This window comes from Kryptolebias marmoratus, linkage group LG9 (assembly GCF_001649575.2).
Source record: "Kryptolebias marmoratus isolate JLee-2015 linkage group LG9, ASM164957v2, whole genome shotgun sequence".
In the NCBI taxonomy this organism is placed as follows: Eukaryota; Metazoa; Chordata; class Actinopteri; order Cyprinodontiformes; family Rivulidae; genus Kryptolebias; species Kryptolebias marmoratus.
In genome coordinates this window covers 20,319,344-20,341,291 of record NC_051438.1, presented here as the reverse complement: position 1 = coordinate 20,341,291, position 21,948 = coordinate 20,319,344, and the positions used below count along the sequence as shown (strand labels likewise).

Here is a 21,948-nt window from a genome sequence, read left to right as displayed (position 1 = left end):
CTCTCTTTCATTGTTCAAATATTGACCACGAGCACTCGCCACACTCTGACAACTTTAATATACCTCAGCTGTCTCCCTCTTTTTCCCATTTCCATCTCCACTCTCCTCCCTCCGCGTTCTGCCACACCAGGGCTACATCTTGTTAAAAAGAGTTGGTGAAGCTGAAAGGCCAATCACATTAACACGGACGGGGTGTCAAAAAAAAGACCTCAGGGAATATGTTGGAAGGGTCAAATCAAACGGAAACGTCTCAGATTTTAATTGCAAATGTCTAATTGCTTCCATAATTATGAGTAATAAGACTCATCCCCCTGCGCTGATTTCAAATGGATCATGTAGCAATTACTTACCAGTCGATTTGACAGCAAGAAATATCTACATAGATTAGACTCTAATCCTGCTGCCCAGGATCTCAAAAGGCTTTGAAGATGTGCGGCTGAACACCCGTGTCCAGCGGCGTAGAAGGCTCCTGCCTTATAGTTTTGACGGGCTGCAGCCATTTTATACTGGAGAGCTCTAATCAGCCACAGTTGAGGAGCGAGGATTTACCCGGCAGCTTGGACTCGTGGATTATTAGATGCTCAGATGCAGTGAGTGGGGTTAGCACTTTGGCCGGCACATGGATGTTACCGTTCCAGCTTTCTCCTGCTGATAAATATCATGGGAAGTTTGGCGGAGCCGGCCCAGAACGTTGCTTTCATGAGGTGCCAGCTTTGTGCCACATTTAAAGAGCGCCGTTATCAACATGTTTATCACCCAAAGGTGGATGATAATGTGCTTATGTGTTTGTTCCTTTGTCTGTCTGTTAGCAAAATATCTCATGAAACAATGAACTGATTTTAACGAAACTTTGATCCGGCGTCAATCACACAATAATTGTCCGACCCCATATGAGAAAAAGTTCTGCCCAGATGACGTGTTGAGATTAATCTGGAGAAACTCTTAAACTGGGTCTGCGAGGAAAAATATGACCTTGGAGGGAGAACTATTTTCTGGCTTCCTGCGGAGTATGTAGCAGCCTTTAATTGCCATTAACTGATGGAGTCACCACATCTGTCTGTTAGCAAAATATCTCATGATCCAGTGTACAGATTCTAATGAAACTCTTCTGCCATCCATCCATCTTCTGCCACTTATCCACGGTCTTGTCACGGATGCTGTAGTTCCAGGATGGAAACCCAGGCTTCTCTTACCCCAGAGACTCTTCAGCTCCTCCCGGTGGATCCCAAGGCGGTCCCAGGCCAGGGAGGATATATAATCCCTCCCGTGAATTTTGTGTTTGCCCTGGGGTCTCGTCCCAGTGGGATGTACCTGGAAAATCTTCAGAGGGAAGCTTCCATGAAGCATCCAATGCCTGAAGCACCTGAGCTGACTCCTTTTGGTGTGGAGGTGTGGTTCTACACAGAGCTTAACCCAGATGATGGAGCTCCTCATCTCATCTCTAAGGCTGAGTTCGGTCACTTTACAAAGGAAGCTCATTTCAGCTGCTTGCTTACCTCATGATTATAGGTGAGGGTTGGAACGTAGACTGATCATTAAATTGAGAGCTCACCTTTTGGCTTAGTTTCCCCTTACTACTTCTACTTACTACTTCATATGAGACTGATATGCCAATTCATCTCCTGCTTCATCCGACCATCACTCGTGAACAAGCCTCCCACGTACTTGAACTCCTCAGCTTGAGGCAGAGACTCCCGAAGACAGCATTTGACTTTTTTCCAGTTGAGAACCATTTGCCTGAGACTTAAAGAAGCTGACTCCCAACCCGACCTCCTCATACTCCGCTGCGAATCGCCCCAGTGCACACTGAAAGTCGTGGCCTGAAAATGCCAATAAAACCACTCTCAAAGTAATTTTTTGATCTACAACTGATTAACTTTTGAGGTAAACAATACAGCCAGCTGACTTTAGCCAACACAAAAATGACTGTAACTCAGTCAGTTTTACAGAAGTTAAGGTAACCTTTGGTTCCCAACACGTACTTTCAGCACGAACAGATTTACACGATCTTGTGATAATGCTTGCAATAATGCATAACTTTATTTTCAAGATTTGACCAAAACATCTTTAACTTTTTCATTTTTTTAAGAAAGGGCATCTTAATTTTAAACTCTAGCATGAAAAGCTGTGGATAATATCCGTTTCTTCAAGGAACGCTAGGCCTTTAATTAAATCCAAGAAATTACTTCCAGTAAATAATTTAAGGCCAATATGAAACTTCATCTCTGAGGCAGTGAAACAGCTTATTAAGTTATGATCGTCTCCCTCTTTTGCATACTAACTGCGTGTTGTCTCAAGTAGGTCATGTCTCTTGTTCTCAGTCTTATTTGCCTCTCTTCAGGATTTTACATATTTTTGTTAGAGCCTTTTTTTTTTTAACTTTATATCAGAACAGGAAAGCCAGCATGCAGCCTATCTTTAGCACAGTCCCCCTCACTTTCTGCGCAGTGCCTTGCTGTCCGTGCTTAAGCACATTATAGAGGCGTCAGGCATTATCTCCTCCCGGTCAGGAAGGCCCTTTCCGTGGCTTTGTGTGCCATGAAAAGCTGTCTGAGTCAGAAGGCGAGATCATTATCTGGCGGGAACTGAACAGGCGGGAAGGAACGGACTGAACGTATGAAGCAGAGCCCGAGGGTTTGCTTTGACTCATACCCAACATCACAGCCTTTATATTAATCCATATTTAATTAGACTTTCCTGTAGTGCCCCCTCCCTGCTTGTTTACCTTTCCTGTGTTTTTTTTTTTATGGGAGTCGAAGTGAGGGAAGGGTATGAGAGGAAGGTATTCCCATAGGGTTTATGTTAATTAGTGTAAAGAGGAAGGAAGGTAAAGCCTAGTGAGGACTCCAGGGACATAGTTTCATTTCTCTTGTATGATCTTGTAATCCAGATAGCACCCACGAGCCAAAACAATAACCCTTTGTGTTGTTTCAGCACATCACTTGTGTAACATGTCGAAATAACAATCGCTTTGTTGTTATTATCGTGCTCGTGGATGCAAAGAGACGCGAGTGGGTAATGAGGAGCATTTTAGACGCTGATGATGAAGTGATGGAGTGATGCCGATCGAGTGGCTGATTTGCATTCGTCAGGTGCTTTTTTTCTCTCTCTCTCTCTTTTTTAAACCTTTAGTGAAGATGATGTTCAGAGGCTTACCGCTCCGTTAACTTCAAATAAAAGTCATCCCCAGCCTGTCATTGACGAATGTCTCAGGATGACTGACTTTTCATCAGATCCATTATTAGAATGTGCTCTGCTGTGTGTGTGTGCTCTGTTGTGCAGCAATAAAGCTTCACAACTCCATTAAACTGTGTATAAAACCCATTTTTTTCACCCCACCCTCATTTCTAAAATGAACACTTCAATCAGTGTGTTGCCTTTGGGAAGGATGACGGGTGAAGGTCAGTTTAAATTTCAGCTGTATTAATTAGATTCTTTATTAGTCTTTGCCACTGAATTCATCTCCAAAGAGGAATGCTGCAAAGGAGCAGCGCCGGGCGGGTGTTGACTTAATGTCACCCATCCATTTTGCTCTCGCTCCGGTCGGCCTTGCAGGAGCCAGAAAATGGGAGCTCATTTATCACGGGGTTCCTCTGGCTCTGGGCTCCAACATGCATTTAGTCATAGCTCTCGTGACAGGCGCTCTTTGGAAAAAACAGTGGGCCTCACGCACACAAACACTCACTCGGCTCCTGAACCGTTTGTTTGTGTGTGAGTGTTGTCAGAACGTCTGAAGCTTTGATTGACTGACAGCAGCCGGGGCATCTGTATTCTGACAGCACAATGGGACACCAGTGATATTCAGCTGAATGATTTGTGAGCTCATACATTTTAAAGCAAGCCTTCACCACCTTTTTCTTCATGTGTTTTTTCTTCTTCTTCTTTTTCTTTTTCTTTTCCAATGCAGAAAGGAATCCCCATCGGACAGTTCTGCAAGGACTTCAATGAGAAAACCAAAGAGCTGAAGGAGGGCATTCCTCTCCCGATCAAGATCCATGTGAAGGTGCTTCGCTTTAACCCATCCCTCACCTTTCCACTTAACACCATCCCTCACACGAGCGTCGTTAATTCCACAAGCTGCATAACATCTCCACAGCACTTCCATTATTCATACTCCACCGCTGAAGAAAGCCTTTCCATTTGCATTCATTAAGGAAGCAATACCCAGAGGAACTTGGAGTCAAGAGGCATTAAACACATGCAGGAGATGTGACTTACTCAGAAAATGAGTGTCGTAATTTTGTACCTTTTATTCTCCCCTCAAACGCCTATTGTTTTATTGTTTTTGTTTTGTTTTTGTTTTTACCTATAGTACCTCCCTCCTGCCTTTTTTTGTGTTGCTTTAAATCAGAAGCTGTGTCATCCCAGCTGGCTGAATGTGTGTTATAATGAGATTTGGGATGTAAAGAGGGGAGGCCTAATCCTTTAAAAGGCATGAATTTACTCTGACATGCAATATCCAGCAACAGCTCCGCCACCGCAGCTGCAGCTATCCGTCAGTGCCATCTACCGGTGGCTTTTAATCGAGTTAAATACGAGCGAGCAGCGTGTTTCAGCTGCATCTCTCTTTAAAACAGTTCACTTGTAGCGTCAGAGGAGAAGTTTGATGCCACTGATTTATTCAGGTGTAGTAGCTGTGGCATTGAGGCGCGGGAGGGGAGGCGGGAGTCGTTTTGGCTCTGTCCAGCATTATAAAAACAGATGGGCATCGGGTGGTTTCACTATAGAAACTGTGGATTTGTGCAGCTCATTTGTATGCTGTGCATTACAGCATTTCATTTGGCAATATTAGATCACTGTGACACATCACAGAATGCAGAAATGATTTTTAAATTTACTGCCGCCGTGCCAACTGAGTAAACTGCACACAGCCCACCTCTCAGTCTGGTTCCTGCACCTGTTTGACAGGATTCTTACGCAGACATGAGAAGCAGAGACATTTGCCTCCTGTATTTTTACAGGTCTGGATAAATAGGAGGGAAAATAAAGTGTTTTGGACCCTGTTGAATTTTCTAAAAGCTAGAAATGAACCGCTTAAACAAGAAGTGCTTCAGTGCATTGATTTCATATGAAAGATACAGAGCGGCCATGATGTGACCTTTTCTCTAGTTTGTTTACCACATCAGAGGTAGAGTTTACCATTTTAGCCATCAGTATTTGTTTTTTCTGCATTGACAGACACTCATACAGCCTTACTGGTGCCATCAGCTGGTTCTCTGCGCTAAAGACCAGGTTTGTGGTTGAATCCATGATTTTTTGACAGAACCAGGTTCATTAGTAACATCATCTTTGTCTGTGAATGCAAAACACATTTCAAAAAACACCTTTTGAGATTTGCCCAGATTAAAACATGAAATGCTAGATTTCTGCAGACCATCTGCCATTAGTTGCGTTTGCTAACACGTCTCGTCAGTCTCAGATTAGACCAGTAATAAATCAGGTGCTGCTTTTTTTATTCTTAATTGGAGCAAATTGAAAAAGAGTTGAATCTTGGACTAATTAAAAAAAGCAATAAACTACTTTATTCTAGTGTGGAGCTGGGGCTGTTGAGGAGCGCCGGACCAACGGGTCAAACTCAGTTCTGCTAAATCTAAATTTTATAATTAGCTATAAATAGGATTTTCATCAGCTTCAAGGAGTAGACATTGTAGCTGAACCAGTGTTTTTAAGAATTTAAACTTTAATGTAAATGATGAATATTTATTAAACTAGTTGTGGAAAAAAGGGATTTTACAGCATTTCAAACACCAGCATCAAATAAATGTAAAGTAGCTCATTGTTGGATTTCTTTATTCCTCCAGTGAGAAAAATCTAATTCTTGTTGGGTTTGAAGAAGTGCACTGCAGTCATGTTTCATTTCTGAATTAGATTTTAGGTGATTGTCAGATAGAGGATCTAAACCTTGGATTGCTGCTGCCTTCCTGTCTGTGGAAAGTTCTCCACACACAGGGAGGTAGAAAAAACACAGCCTTCAATAAACTCTCCATCAGAGAACAGAAGAGTTTGTTTTGTTTTGTTTTGTGAGGCATCACGAAACCAGCCTTACGGCTCCATTCCTGGATGCTTTTCTTACAGTTCGGGCAGCAAAGCTTCTGATGTTTGTGCTGATTTATTATACAGTTTATAAAAACAATGTTTTCTTTTCCAGCAGGGTTGGAAAGGGGCGGACACTTTCCCTGGGAATTATGGGAATTTATGGGAATAGACTGGAAATTGTGGGTACTTTAAACAAAACTGTATCACATCCAATCAAAAATATAAACATTTATTTTGACTTAGGCAAATAATGAGTTTGACCCAAAGTTTATAAAAGAAACTAATTTAATGACCTAATATTGGTATGATGATGATAAAATCCTTTACTAAATTCACATACACTACTCTGAACAGAAATATTCACATTTAATTTTTTTTTTCATATTTTCTGAAAATGAGTAAACTATGTATCACATAAAATAATTGAAATTTATATACAGAAAAAGTCATTTTATTCTTACAATTCTGAATGTTATTTTGTTGTTTTGTCATTTTATCTAGATAAACAAGACAAATTTCAGTAAATTGCATTTCACAACTAAACTCTCAACAAAACTTCTTAAATTTCAATGTTTCCATCTCTCACTACATGCTCAGATGACAGTTTATAGTTATTTTTTTTTTTTTGTACAGAAATAAAATCTGGTTGTTTCAGTCAAAATTATGCTAAAATATATTCTCCCCAGCTGTATTTATAATCCCTGTTAAGGACAAACTTTCAGTCTTTTAAACTCCAGCTGGAAAGTTTCCAACTTTGAAAATTCCCCGAACTTTGCAAACTAAACTCACCGCTTTGTTGCTGAATTCAGTCAGAACTTGTTTAAAAACAACTCTCCATCCTGGATCGGTCTCTTTGTATTTTCACCGTGTTCTGACGTGACGGTAACTCGCTCCCAGAGGAGAGACTCTGCTGCTAGCACCCGCACAGGGGCTGCTGAAGTAAACGCCGACTCGCCTTCAAAATAAAAGCACCACAAAAGTCGGTTTCAAAATAAAGAGAGATTGTGAGCAGAATGATTCATTCCTAATTCCTCATTTTTCATTGACCTTCTGCGGGCTGAAAAGTACTCATGTGTTTTTAAAATAAGAACAGATTAAAAAGATTTTTAAAAGAAGACGACATGTAGAATAAAAAAATAATCTGGGGAGAGAAAATAAAAGTCCGGAGACGTCTAAAACTGTGAAACTGAACGTGTGAAGGAGCCTTTGTTTGAAAAAAAAGCACATAAAACTGCATGTTTTCACTCTTCCTCTGTGTTAAAGTGCTGTGGTGTAAAACGGATGGAGATGCAGCAGAGTGGGCCATTTATCAGGCGCCACAGTCAGCAGACAGCTGAATACATGTCGGAAACAAAGATGCACGCAGTCAACAGATAAATATCAGCTCCTGCAACAAAGACAAGTCCTGCCCTGACAAGAAATAACTCTCCCATCCTTGACTTTGTTTACGAAAGGAAGCTCTTGTGGAGCTTAGGAGGAGGAATCGAAGCTGTTATTGAGTTCAGAAGCAGAAATAACCACAGTGCAGCTCAGACTGAGTCCTCTCACCTGCCTAGTTTTTACCATAACAGCAAGAAGTTTGGTTTCACAAACCTCTTTTCTGATTGTCGTTTCTCATATTTATTTATTCTGCACACTGACAGATGTTAAATGGTGACTGGCCTGCACTTCTATAGCACTTTATCTGGACCCAGGACCCCAAAGTGCTTTACACTACAGTCAGTCATTCACTCATTCACACTCTGATGGTGGTAAACTTCACTGTAGCCACAGCTGCCCTGGAAGTGAGGCTGCCATGACACCGGCGCCACCGAGCCCTCTGACCACCACCAGTAGGCGAGGCAGGTGAAGTGTCCTACCCAAGGACACAAGCCTCTTTCACTGTTTTTATTTTTTGGTTTTAGTCGATGAGTGTAGAACAGAAAAGTAAAAGAAGGTCAGTGGTTGTGTGTACGGAACGTCATATGTACAGAAAACTTGACTTTAATATACATCAAGCTCTTGTTAACCTGGTTAAACAGCAGCAAGCTTCTGTTTAACAAGGAGCTGAAACGACGACGCAGCGGTTGTTTTATTGTCCACAGACGCAGATAAAAAGATGTCAGAGATGTTCCAGATTCAGTCACGTTTAGACACATCCAGGCAGCTCTGTTTGTTCCCAGCCTTTATTCGCTACACTGAGCTCATCTCTTCTCATTTAACTGGTAGGAAGATGAATTACTCACAGCTCAAACCATTTCCCAAATCTTTTTTTTTTTTAGGAGGGGAGTTAACATCTTTCCTCTCGCTCGTTTTGTTGCACAGGAGCAGGAGCTGAATTTTTCACTTTCTCATTTTGCCTGTCATAAGAGCCTCTGCAGCAAATGTTTGTTTTATTTAATAAAATAGCACAGCAAACCAAAAGAACCCCCTTTAGGAGCTTTTACAAGCAATAGCTTCTCTTTAGAAGGAAAAAACTTGTGTCTCCTCTGTGGAAAGGTCACTAGTGTTAGATAAGACGGCTCTGATGACAAATCACCAGCCATGTGGTATCTTCTCCGCTCAGCCTACAGTCGACTGTTTGCTTCTTTTATAACAATTGATCTAAAGTATTTTTCCTAGCAGATGATTTATTGACTGGATCATTGTGTCAGTTTTTGGTTTATAAAGGGTCCACAGCCAGGCAGTAAAACCAACTTTAAAAAAAAAAAAAAAAAAAATGGGTCTGAATAACTCGGCGAGTCTGAAAAGATTATTTTTATTTTGGTCCTGGGGGCTCGATGGAAACGGTGAACAAATGAGCCGACGGAGCAGATGTTCGGCAGCGCTCGATGGCAGACAAAAATACTAATAAAAACAGCTCATTGAGTCAGTTTTGTTTACTGCAAAGTTGAGTATTATTTTATGAGTGATCAATTTTCCATCATCTCCGGAGCGTGGTGGTGCATAGTTAATGTCGTCCGTGGATCAAATGGCTGCGTGCAAAACTAGAAGAGGCTTTCGAGGATGAATCAGTGTCGAAGTATCACTCGGCTGCAGATTGTCGCACTGATTCAGTCATTTTTCCTCTTCGGGTTCGGCCTCAGAAGGGTTTTCTTTCCCTGCAGCAGCAAACCAAACATTCCACTGAAGAGGACAGAAACACAGTTAAAACAGAATCAATATTAGACTTGAAGACACTGGTGTATAAATCTAGATTTTACTTTACCAAATTAATTTATTATTTGAAACAACCCTCACACAGCTTCAGGTTAAATTAACATGCGACACACGTTTTGCACGTCTTTCCTGTGGGGTTTTGGGACATGTTTTTGTGATCACATGTGGAAAAACGTTAAATTTATGAGGTTTTTCTACAGTATAAGGTGGGAGAAGCTGAAACTGATCCACCGCTTTAATGTAAAGAAAAAATTTTATTAATGTTTTTGTCGTTACCCTCCTGTTTCTTCATAAGTCCACAAGAGGTTAAAAATCTCTAACTTCATCATAATCACAGTATTTATGGGATTATTGTGTGAAACAGTTTGCATGTTTGCAGAGGAACATTTCCCCTAAAAGATATAAAACAAGTTAGATCCACAAACTCAGCAGGAACTCAGCACCATCTGGGGTTTAAATAAGCTTAAAATCAAACAAGATGATGAATAAATGCTCAAATATTTGGACATTTCTCAAAAATCCATGATTTAACTTTAAAAAGAACAAAAAATGTCAAAAACTTCACTGACAGTTCTCTAAAACGCTGCGTTTAAGACTAAAAATTACATATTTTGTTTCATTTCAACAAAATGCGGCAATTTAAAAAATATTAAAATAAAGGTCTTTTGCTCAAAAAGGCATTTCACAAAATATTTTAAAGATATTTTTTTATTTTTATCACCCACCTCCACCTGTTGTTTGAACACCTGATTAGCTAATTCAAGATGGCCGCCACAGCTAATTATATTTAGCCAACTTAATTAATTAATTAATTTGGCCTAAACTGCTTTAACTCCTTTATTTCTCAACAGAAGATGATTTTTAGTTTAAAACTCTGGCCTGAAAGGCGGTGGGCGATATGCATTCACATCCAGAATATTAGACTTTTAATCCTGCTCATGTTTTTGTCTGTTTTTTTTTGTTGTTGTTGTTAAAATACTGACACCTACATGTTTGTGAGCTCAACAGCCAAACACAATCATGTGAAAAGGAGTTCACAGTTTGGTCCAAAATTTTCTCTTTAAGTGTTTTGAAAAGAACAAAAAATAATGAGTTTGTTTGGAAAAATGTTTTTTCTTTTTTTAGCGCCGTATTTTCCAACCTGAGCTGAGATTTCCATCTTCTATAAAGAAGCTGCGGCAGATAAATGAATAAAAAGCCAAACAACTACCAGACTCATAAATCTAAATATTAAAAACATTAGTGTAATTTAAATACATCTTATTTAAACGGTGAGTCAGGTTCACTCAGCAGACTCTGATTGGATCACAGGTATTATTATTCTTGAGAAAATAGTGAATTGATTTAGTTTGAAACAAGAAATCTGTATTTAATTTGGTTTGTTGAAGGTTTTTAAAATCAGCCCGTTTAACTTTTCATTTATTTTCCTTCACATTTCCCTCCTGGAACGGCACAGAGATGGCTGGCTTGGGTCGTCTTTTTGTTTTTAAATCACTGGGTAGTTATCTTTTAGGGAGACGAAAGTCCCTCTTGTGACAGATTAGATGTTAGTCATGCTGATACTTGAGTGGATTAAACCAGTGGAAACAGCAACAGCTGATAAAACGTTTCAGTCTTCTTCTTCTTTTTTTTTCTCTGAGAAGCCGACAAAGAACCGACTCTGGAACCAACGCGATGAATTCAAATAATAAATCTGTCTCTGCTGTATCTGTGCGACTTGTGAGAACAGATGGATTTGGCAGCGATTGGGATTAATTAACAGCTCAGTGAACAAATGAAAGAGGTTTTGAAACTAAATCTTTTTTTTCTCCCCTCCCTCAGAGATGCTGGGTCATCTCTGGGGAAATGAGGAGTGTAAAATCCGTCCAACCCGGGTGGACGGCGCTGATTGTTCTCTACATGAACGTCTTCCTGTGTGTCTCCTCAGCCCGACAGAACGTACGATCTGAAGATCGGACAGCCCACCGTGTCTTACTTCCTCAAACAAGCGGCGGGGATCGAGAAAGGAGCCAGCAAAACAGGTGAGACATCCATGTGCTCAAACCGTAGGGGACACACATCTGTCCACAGAGTCGATTTTACCTCCCTTGGTCTTGAGGGAACCGCAGCTGAGACAAAAGAAAAGCAGAATTATAGATTTCCGCCTTTTTGCTCCAAGTCGGCTCCAGCTTTGTTTCATCCGCTGGCTCCTAACACAGAGACTTTTTCCTCATACATATATCGATTTCTTTTCTTCCTTTTCTCTCTGTTTCGTCGTCGGAAGGCCAAGAGACGGCAGGGATGGTGTCGGTGAGAGCCGTGTACGAGATTGCGCAGGTGAAAGCTCAGGACGAGTGCTTCAAGATAAGGGACATGTCCATGGAGAACGTGGTGAAGTGCATCATCGGTTCTGCGCGCTCGCTGGGCATACAGGTGGTCAACGAGTGAGTTCCTGTCGTCTCATCTGATCTTGGTTCAGTGTTTCAGGGTGCAGCGCCCCCAAACCTCCACTAGAGGTCAGCAGAGGGAGCACATGTGCTGCAGGAGCAGTTAAAGTTGGTAATTAAATGCAGCTCAGGAGAAGAAACCTTTAATTTAACACATTAAAGCACAAATCCTGAGTGATCCAGCAGCAAGGACCTGAACGTACACGATGAGGTTCTGTTATCAGACCGGCTGTATTTACACACATTAAACAGGCTAACAAACAACAAACTGTGTTGTTTATTAGCGTAGTAAATATTTAAAAGCTTTGCAAAAAGGCAAAAGGCACACAATAAGGGTTTTTGCCTTTTTGTGTGTCTGTCTGTTAGCAAAATATCTCATGAGGCACTGGATGGATTTCAGTGAAACTTTCAGAAAGTAATCACTGGCTGCTCATCAAAGAAACTGAGCTAAAATTTGGTGTGGCAGTAGCTGAGAGTCATCCCCAACAGAAGCTCCAAGCACTCAGATTTTCCAAAATATTTGCCTAAAACTTTGCTAACTATTGGAGTCAGCTCTGTCTCTCTGTTAGCAAAATATCTCATGAACCACTAGACACATTTTAATGAAACTCTCAGAAAGCAATCATTGGCTTTACATCTACAGCTGATTAAATTCAGCTGGATAAAGTCATGTAAATTAGAGTTTCTAAATCTGCAGTTTTCTTGTTCAGATGCAACAAAACCAAGCTGCCTCCCCGGCGGCCCAATCTCCACCTGCGTTTCCTTCATATATCCAGATATTTCTCAGTTAGGACAAACACACTCCTCTGTTTATTTTTCCCATCAACCACTCTCTGTTGGTATTCGGGCGCATTATTCTGTTTTCTCTCACCTAATGAAGTACAGTTTTACTCCCTTCCAAGCGGCTGCGGGCACATTAGGATTTATTGTGAGAGCCCTCGCTGCACAGATTGGTATCTCTGCCTGTCTAACAGCGGATCCCTCCCCGGAGGATTGTTCCGGCGCTGCTGTAATGTGGCGAGTTTAGAGAGAGGACGGCGCTCTTTGATTCTGGGGCGCTGATCCCCAAAATGATTTGGAGTTAATGACGGCAGCTTGAAGCGTCTTCTGGAAGCCTGGTGATGTTGTGTCGGTCGTCCGCGAGGGGAGTTGTTGTTTTCTCGTAATAACCAAAGCATCTTTTTTTATTATTCTTTCTCCTCTTCCTCCTCCAGTTTGTCGGCTGAAGAGTACAAAGCCTTCCTCGAGCAGCGAGAGGAGAAGCTGAAGGCGGATGCCGAAGCCGCAGCGGCTGCAGCCGCCGCCAGCGACGCTCCGTCGAGCAAAAGGAGATGAAAACCTGCAACGCCGACTCCTGCATTCCTGCTCGTTTTAACTTTGTACGTGTGACAGACTCGTGTAGAAACTCTCCTAATGCTGTGTTTAATAATAATAATAAACAGTCATCTGTTACGTGACTTCTTTCTTTGCCCTCATTTCACACCTGATCTAAAGATGGTATCATCGTTTACATCAGCCACGAGAAAAACATCCTCTCAGGTTTTATTTATCACCCGAAGTGATTTATCTCCTTTGAGCCGGGATGCCGAGGATGTCATTTTTCTGTCTTGGAAAGGTTTTTATGCTCCGTCTCTTTGATGGTTTTTTATTTATTATTAACACCTCTCGGAGCAGTTTGGCTCTTTGACAGGTTGGCAGATGGATTCTTCCATATTTCACACATTTCCTATCAGTCTGGGATCTAAACGCTTCAGCGCATTAATAAAAACACAAACCCCAAAATGTTTGCCTCTGAAATGATCGGATGTTATCGACTGTTAGAGGAATCTTACCTTTCAGCTAATAACGTTTGTTACTTAATCCTAAAATCTTGTTAGATGTGCAGCACAAACTGATTGAGATGAAGCTACAGATATGAAGCTTTAGATGCAGAGAAGTGAAGATTAACTCCTTGTTTGTATTTTTCTTCTTTTGTATTTTTAGAAAAGGTACTTTTTCTACTGATTTGAGCTCTGTTAGATTACAAAAAGTGAAAAGAAACATGTTTTTTAGGATGAGCTTCACTTTTTTTAACACTTAAAGTAGTTTTTTATTGTTTTCACTCAAGGCTAAATTTAAAAAATTGCTTGAAATGACAAAAGCTGAGTCATTAAGAAGTAATAAATTAAAAAGAATGGAAGAAATTAAGAACCTCCTAAAGCTTTTAAATGTCCTTATTCAAACAAGTTTGTAATGTTTTCTCCACAGGACCAGGAATTTGTTTTTGTTCAAATCTGTCTACAAAAAAAATCAAATCTAAACGGCATCCTGACTCGCCTGCTTGATCTTCTGTAGATTATTTGAATAACTGAAGTCTCCACGTCGGTCAAACTGTTCGTTAAAGCAGCAAACGCTCTCATCCTGACAGCTTTTATTTCAGCTTCAGTGTGATTCAGCAAAACGTCGAACTCCCTTCTGCGTAAAACTACAACAGGAGCTGAACTGACCTGCAGTCCACGTCTGCTTATAACAAATATAACAAAGGAGATCCCAAACCATCAAGCTGTTGAGATTCTTTATCAAGAAGAAAAACAAAATGTTTCTCCATCAAAGCTTCAGCTGCTTTATTAGTTTTGAAAGTTCATAATATATGGTGCAGAGTAAAGTCTGAAATCATCCTTTATTTTCTTACTTTCTGCTTCTAAAGACTTTCTTTTAACCTTTTAAAATGATCTCAATCAGTAGTTCTTCTGACTTTCTGAATGTCTTTCATTTCATTTTTTATTTTATTTTACTTTGTCTGCTTTCTCACTCATCTTCAGTCCAGTTCCTGTCTTCCTGACCAGTTTTTAGACGGATGTTTCTGTTGGTTAAGCCACTTTTATCTGACCTGTGAATCATTCAGACATAAAAAAGATAAACCAGCTCTGTGTCGACACAGACGAACAACTTGGCATTAAACCAACTTTAAACTGGATCTTAAGGCACTTTGTTCCAAGCGTCTCGTCACAAAGACACAATTGGTTCTCATTTCTTTAGCTGAATCTATAAAAGCACTAAAGATTTCACAGTTTGACGCATAAAATAGGAGTTTTGCTCCAACGAGGTGATTCCTAACAAATGTTTCCTACAGCTGAAGGATTATGCATCGTTTTCCTACACGATATCAGATGCTGTAAATAGTTTCTTCTTATTATTGTCCTTCGCTTGTTAACTTTCTGCTGAATAATTAGTAATGTCAGGTGCAAGGACAGGACAGAAAATGAACAAAAAAGCAGCCAAAGTTTAACGGTTAAGACCACTTTAAAAGACTGCAGGAAAGTCTGGGTAAATGAGAAGTGGTTTAAACCTTGTGCACAGTATATTATGTGTATTATGGTTTAAACATTCCCTCATTATTGATACAGCGGTGCTTTCCGTGACTCCCAGTCCTGTGTTTTCTGGTTATTTAGGCTTTAAATGGTCGCATCCTGATCCAGACTCAGATGTGACTGAGCTGCAGTGAACTTGTCCTCCCTCTTTGCCCTCCTTGTAACCTCTGCCTGCCTCACGTGACTTCCTCCACAAACACACCCTGCAGTCGGCTCCTCGGAGGAAGAAGAGGAGGAGGAGGTGCAGTTACCGCTCTCATCCAGAAGATGGCGGCAGTCAGCCGCAGGTCTCACCTCCAGCAGCGACACTGCGGCAGGTAGAGCTGGAACAAAATGTTCACTTGCACAGGGAATAGATGCAAACCTCAAGCCGAGATGGGTTTTTTTTTGTTTGTTTGTTTGTTTTTGTTTTGTTTTTCTTTAATGGAGCCGCATTGGTGCATTTGATCAAACATGGTCTCTGTTCACAAAACCAGCATTAAGAAAAACGACACATTCATATTTTATTCTCTTTGGTCTGTGATTTTAGGCTCTCGCCGCTGTGTGGAGATGCAGCTCGATCCACATCCCCTTTTATTTATTTATTTTACTGTACCTCTAATTTTAGCCTCCTCTGACTCTTTCTTTGTCTCCCCCACTTTCAGCCCTCCCCTCCCTGATTCCCCCTGAATAGAAGCTGAGAATAGATGAGGAATGCCTATATATGGAGCTTCACACCACGCTGAGCGCCTCTCAGGTACATCAGCGAATGTGGGCTACTGTGATTTGTAAAGAAGTGTGTGTGCTGGGAGGAGGGAGGGGGTTATAGTCCTACTATTATATATATGTGTGCGTGTGTCGTCATAAGTGGGAGGCCATCTGTGTGTTCCTGTGTGCACATCCTCGCACAAGAAAAAAAATAAAAACCCTCAAAGCCAAGCGTGTGCGTCAGTCTGAGTCAGATAGTGTCTCATTCTGTCTCGTCATACGTGTGCGTCAGAGCTGTTGCTGAGCGAAACTCGCTCCGGGGGAAGAAACGCAGAGGGAGGGAGGGGAAAAGAAGAAGATGATGATGCTGGTGATGATGAAGGAACAGAGGGCTTGACTGTGACGACACAAATGCATCAGCAGCGTTAAGTGCACTTTATTATAAATGCATTTGTATGACAACCAAATACACTTATAAGCATCACAATAGAACACTGGTTCACAATGTCCATTCTGCAGGAAATAAGATAAGTTTTAGATTATTTTCCATCTTTTTTTTGCAATAAAAATCTCTCTCTTCTATGTACAGACCATAGAACTGTTTCATACAAATGTACAAATGTGTACAACCTTTCAGAAAAGAGCATATGCCTACATCCTGGGACATAATGCATATGAATTAACATCTGTTTTTAATGTCACACATATAATTATATATATATATATTTTTACACATGTATATTATAACTTAGCCTTTAATAGCTAGAACGTAGGAATCAATCCTTTACTTGACCGTAGACAACTCTACGAGCATGTCGACACCATGGGAATTATACCATTCTCAACCCGTGTCGTTTTTGTTTTTTTCTTGTTTTTTTAATAGAAATAGCACCCCGTCCCCTTTTTTATTTTTTTTAAACAAAACCTTTGTATTCTAACCCCTCTCAAAAAAGAAGAATCGCTCATTCGCAGAAGTCAGTTGTGCCTCACTACACCGCAGCTCCAGGGGAACGTCGATGTGAAACTGTCCATGTCGAAAATGGACATGACGAAGAGAGTTCAGAGTTCAGCGGGTCAGGGGGTCAGGGGGCCAGTCCGGGCACGCAGGAGCCGCTATAAGCTGCCAGCATTGCAAATATTGATGCTGCAAGAATATCCAGCCAATTGCCCTCTGGCCAAAAACACAAAAGAGGAAGAAGGGAGGAAGAGGAGGACCCGCTGAGTCCACATTCAGAGTCTTAATGTACAGTACAGAGAAGCAGTGGGTTTGTGGCATGATCAGAGTCCTGGCAAACATTTCTGCTTCTGGGTTTCACCTTGTAGAATCAGCAACACCTTCTGCAGCTCTTCACATGCCAGGATCCCTTCACAGGTTTTCTTTTGTTGTTGTTGTTGTTTGTTTTCTTTTTTTTTTTTTTGGCACATCACATTGATACAGAAGATTTTAGATGGAGATATGAACTTTTAAAGGTCTGAAGTCGCAAACTCAAAGCTCAAAGTATCTCAGGTTCATCTGAATACTGTTTGTAAGTTTTGTTTTGTTGTTACTTTGTGAGGCTTTCGAACCAGATTAGTTGGATTTCACTTAAGGAATCTTGTTGATTTACTGATTGTGATCTCGCTAAGATTGTAAACGATTGTAAACATTTGACTTTAATACGTTTGAGGTTTGGGTTTGCGTTGCTGCATGTCAGGCAAAAAAGTGCTATAATTCATCTCACTACTGAAATAGCAAGAAATGTCTTTTCTTTTTTTTTTTTGTTCACAACAGATATTTCACTACGAGTGAATACACATACGTATCTGGAGGTTTGATCATCTGTCTGATCACATCATGTAACGTTAACAGGATGCCACATGGACTCAGAACCCAGGTAGTTGTGGGTCCATGCAGCTGCACCATCATGTAAATGTTGCACCATTTTTGTAGTTTTACACAGATAAATGACTGAACAAAAATATAAAGCCAATCTTTGTTCTCAGCAGACATGTAGGAGTTGAAGTCCTTAAGTTGTATATACATTATGTATATTTATACACTTAATTATTTTTTACTTTTCAGTAAAAGGGTCTCCACAAAATATGACAATATGCCATACTTAATGAAGTAAGTCACAGACTTATTTTAGAACGGAGGAACACTTCCACTCCCATCTGGAAAACAGAAAAAAAGAGAAAATTAGTGACTGGGTTTCAAATCGCTTTGATTTTGTTTACAAAACTGAGGTAATTTACAACAAACTCTCACCTTTGTGGAAGCACTGTGGCGATGGATGACATTGGAGTTGATACAACTCAGGTTGTTGCCCTAAGCCAGGGGCGATCGAGGCACCTGCCCCAAACATGGGTTCCAGGACGGCCAGTTCCTCCAGGAGGGACTGAGTGCAAGACACGGCGGGCGTGGGCGAGGCGACGGGCGTGGAGGTGGCGGGGCTCAGCGAGGCAGTGAGGATGAGGGGAGGGGAAGCTGGGATGGAGGAGCAGGAGGACATGGGAGATGACGACATCTCGATCTCCATCGCTTCCTCTCCTAGCCCCTCCCCTTCCACCACCACCCCGGCCTCAGCTGCCACAGTCGCCCCGCACCCGGCCATGGAGTTACGGTGCGCCGATTGGACGCTACAGATGTGGCCCACTCCCTCAAACTGGGAGGGTTGGCGCCAGCACACTGGGGGTTGAGGAGAGGTCGGGCTGGAGGCATCGGGCACAGGGGAGGTCGAAGGGGAGGGGGAGGAGAGTCCAGGGTTCTGGAGAGGAGCGAAGTCATCTTGCAGAAGGGTTTCTAGGATGCTCTCTTCAAACAGAGATTCATCGTCATCAAGGAAGATGGGGATGTCCAGACCTCTCCACATTTTGATGGGATAGAACTCCCTCAGCATGTGGACTGAATCAGCAGGTTCTGCAGCTGGGGACAGGAAGGGGGAGGGAGGGGAGGAGGTGGGGGAGAGTTTGGACAGGAGCGGATCCAGGTAGAACCCCTCTGCCAGGGAGCTGATGTGCTGAGCAAGGAGGGATATTTCTGCCCTCTCCTTTTCCCGCTCGAGAGAGAAGAAGGAGAGGCAGGGTTGTTTCCCGGGTGAAGCCTCAGGGGTGAGGAGGCCTTCAGGGGGACACTGAAGGGGTCCCAGTGGTACATCTACATACAGCGGACCCCGTACCTCAGGCAGGGTCATCACTGTGCAGTCCCCGTCCCCATCACTGTCAGGCGTGGGGGGCAGTTTCTCGTACAGGGAGCTGGTGCAGGGCTCCACAGAGAAGAGAAGGTCAGTGGAAAGGGAAGGCAGTGCAAGGGGGAGCTTTGCAGACAGGGTGGTGGGAGGAGTGGGGCTGGAGGCTGTGGTGGGTGGGGCTGTGGAGGATGCTGAAGCGGCCAGGGAGGTGGTGGCAGTAGCAGTTGTTGCAGAGGGTGGAGGGGTGGTCGTACCAGTTGGGTCAAAGCTGAAGAGGGGTTCGCCGAACTGGAAGCTGACCCCACCGACCTGGGGAGTGTAAGGGGGAGTGCACACAAACTCTTTGGTCTGCTGAGCTTGTGAGGTGGGCACAGGGGGGAGAGGCAGGGGGAGAGCTGGCACAGGAGGGTCGAGCTGGAAGGAGGGCGGCAGGAGAATGTTCTGGGTTAAAAAGTCTAGATCTGCTACTGTTTCAACAGTGACCGGAGTGGGGGAGGAGGCAGCAGAGGGAGTCTCTGCAGGGTGCTGCTGAAAGAAGCTTTCCTCCTCCAGAGAGGAGATGCTGGAGCGAGGGTCACCCTCCACCTGCATAGCCTCAGTGACTGAGCTCCCAGGTTCATCGGAGGAGCCCACGCTGCAGCCAGCAGTGCTGAAGTCAAAGGACTGGGCGGACAGGCCGCTGCTGCCGGGGGTGAACACCTGGTCTGGACTGGAGAGGGTCTCTGGAGACTGCAGACTCAGGCTCTCCTGCTGAGAGGAGCCACCACTCAGAACCAGGGTCAGCTGGGTGTGCTCTGAGCTGAGCTGCTGACGTACCGACCAGGCCTCAGAGTCACTGAGAAAAGAAAACAGCAAACTGAAATGTCAAGTTTGTGTTTTTATCACAGTTATCAGTTGTTGCATCCATACTGATGGTGTGAGGTTTAAAAAGAAAAAGAGCAGTAAGTACCTGATAATGTAGTTGTTGCTCCTGATGGGGATGTCTCCAGACTGCAGTTGAAGCACCATGTAGAGCCAAACCCAGGACAGATCCTGGGCCTGCACACGAACCACCATCTCAGCTCTGCCCTCTCCTCCTTCCCTCACTGTTCAACAACAGAACAAGTTGGCATCAGTAATTCTGTTAATCATCATGTTGTTTTCCCATTGTTTGCATGTGGGCACAGTGTGTGTGTGTGTCTGTGTGTGTGTGTGTGGTACACTTACAAAGGCTACGGTGCTGAGCAGAGGCATGTGACAGATCCTGTGGGTGGAGGAGGCTGTACCACGAGCGAGCGCGCAAAGCTGCCACATCAAACCCCAGATAGGCGCTCACACTGTAGGGGGAGAGTGGGTGGGGGTGCGTCAGGAACACAATGTTTCCGAAGAATTCGCCACTTCACTTTAAAAGCAACAGGTTAGAGAATGAAGAATAAACCTCACCTGTCCTGTGCGGCCTGCAGCCTCATGTCGCGGTCGTGCTGGGAGTGGAAAAAGGCCAGGAACAGGTTGGCCTCGGTCAGGGGAGGGGTGGAGGTCGACTCCCTCTCGGCCCCGGAGCTGGAGCGGCTCGGCTGGGGCTCCAGAGGCGAGCAGAAGCACACCCACACCGGGTTGGAGGTCCAGTAGGAGCCGGCAGTGGTAGTGGCTGGAGGGGCGGAGAGGCAGCGGGCTCGGATCAGAACCAGTTTGTTCCCAGCGCTCTGCCTGCGCACGGACTTGGAGGTGTTGAAGCGGCAGCGGAAGAGACGGTCTGTGGGGGAAAAACACAGATATCAAGATGTTAACCATAACCCTTTTTTGGTTATAAACACGTTCCAGACTCATAAAATACGAATTTTCCTTACCCATCTCAAGTGATGTGGTGGTTGACAGATTGTTCCTCATGATAAAGTGATCTGCAGCGTCGATTATATCATAAACACTGTCGCCTTGTGCCACGAGATCCACCTGAAAAGCACACACAGACACGTTACGACTTAAGCCCAAACTAACTCCCCGGTTTAAACGGCTGCTGCAGCCGCTGTGTGTGTAGCGGACTCACCATGGAGTGTCCGAGGTGCTCAGAGACGCTGTCTGACAGGTACAGGAGCTTCCCCTCCCCGGTGAGCAGCATCAGGAAGCCCGGCAGCGCTTGCATCAGCTCCGACAGCTCGTGGAAGGACAGAAACCTCTCCTCAAGGCTAGCAGCAGTTCCCGCTTCTAGGTGAATAAGGAAGGGGGGAGAAAAAAGGCAACAGCGTCGTTAATAAATCCTAATCTAACGGTGTTTAATCTCTGCGGCAGGAACAGCGTGTTTCAGCACCGCGGACAGCGAAGAGGCTGCGCGCACGGAGCTGAAAAGCGTTTCAGAACCGCGGACAGCGACACGTTGACATCTTCACACTTTTATCAGCTTCACTTAAGATCATTTAAGATACTTTTATCCACCACATCTCTGCAAATTGTCCCGATATCGTATTTCTTTGGTGCCACTGAAACACCTGTTGATTCTACCGGATTCTGCAGCATCATCAACAGGTCGGGGTTTGTTTTTTTCATTATTCAATAATTCGTTCCTACCTTGAGTGAAGAAGACGGATTTCCTGGTGTACATGCAGGCGAGTGACATGATGTGCAGGTATGAGAGCCGCGCTTTATCTGCGTCGGATATGGGCAACAAGTCCTTCAGGTTCCGGATCTCGGCGTTGATCTGGTCCCGTCGAGCCTTGGACGCTCCTTTGGTCGAGCGGTACATCGCTGGTGTGTCTGCGGCGAACTGGTGAAATTCCTTCAGGTTCAAAGTTTGTGAGCGGAGTGCTGAAGTGGCCTGTCTCTCAGGTGTGTTAGGAGACCCGGAAAATAGAGAAAAGCAGCTCTCAGGTGTGTTGTTGGACTTTCATCTCAGCTGTCTTTATTTTTCTTCTTCTTTTCCTCCAGAAAAAGGTTTAAATCAACCTTCTCCTGCCCGGCCTCGAGTCTCTTGCCGGCTGGCCGCCTGCTGGATGATGTCCGTCCCCTCCTTTCGGAGCGCAGGTGAATCGGCGGCTGTGGTCGCCGTCTCTGGCGCAGGGAAGTCCGGAACCCGTAAATCTGGTTGAGGGACTCTGCTCGCCGGTCACTTATATAGCCTGGGACTCCGACGGAGCAGGGGGGCTCCCGACGCGCCAACACCGACGTAAG

At 43.5% G+C, this 21,948-nt stretch overlaps 2 protein-coding genes across 2 annotated transcripts in view; one reads left to right on the top strand and one right to left on the bottom strand.

Moving 5' to 3' along the window:
* Positions 1-13,057, top strand: part of mrpl11 (mitochondrial ribosomal protein L11) — a 60,310-nt gene extending 47,253 nt beyond the window's left edge. The window contains exons 3-6 of the mRNA XM_017408472.3: positions 3,908-4,003; positions 11,102-11,195; positions 11,438-11,597; positions 12,815-13,057. Coding sequence (XP_017263961.1) covers positions 3,908-4,003; positions 11,102-11,195; positions 11,438-11,597; positions 12,815-12,935 — 471 coding nt within the window. The 3' untranslated portion in view covers positions 12,936-13,057. The remainder of the gene's footprint in view (positions 1-3,907; positions 4,004-11,101; positions 11,196-11,437; positions 11,598-12,814) is intronic.
* A 3,483-nt stretch (positions 13,058-16,540) lies between these two features.
* npas4a (neuronal PAS domain protein 4a) lies at positions 16,541-21,847 on the bottom strand. Its single transcript, XM_017408022.3, has 8 exons — positions 21,349-21,847; positions 20,831-20,988; positions 20,634-20,736; positions 20,230-20,539; positions 20,014-20,123; positions 19,757-19,892; positions 17,886-19,642; positions 16,541-17,791 (listed from the first exon to the last, which is right to left on the bottom strand). The coding sequence occupies exons 1-8, from the start codon at positions 21,521-21,523 to the stop codon at positions 17,763-17,765; spliced, it is 2,778 nt and encodes a 925-aa protein (XP_017263511.1). The 5' UTR covers positions 21,524-21,847; the 3' UTR covers positions 16,541-17,762.
* Between the last annotated feature and the right edge of the window lie 101 nt (positions 21,848-21,948).

What these genes read in the sequence shown, in the direction of transcription:
- npas4a (XM_017408022.3), bottom strand. Translation starts at nt 21,523, where the DNA reads ATGTACCGCTCGACCAAAGGAGCGTCCAAGGCTCGACGGGACCAGATC. An exon ending in ATCCGTCTTCTTCACTCAAG is followed by an intron (nt 20,989 to 21,348) that starts GTAGGAACGAAT and finishes TTATTCACCTAG; the next exon opens with AAGCGGGAACTGCTGCTAGC. An exon ending in CTGCAGGCCGCACAGGACAG is followed by an intron (nt 20,124 to 20,229) that starts GTGAGGTTTATT and finishes CTCCCCCTACAG; the next exon opens with TGTGAGCGCCTATCTGGGGT.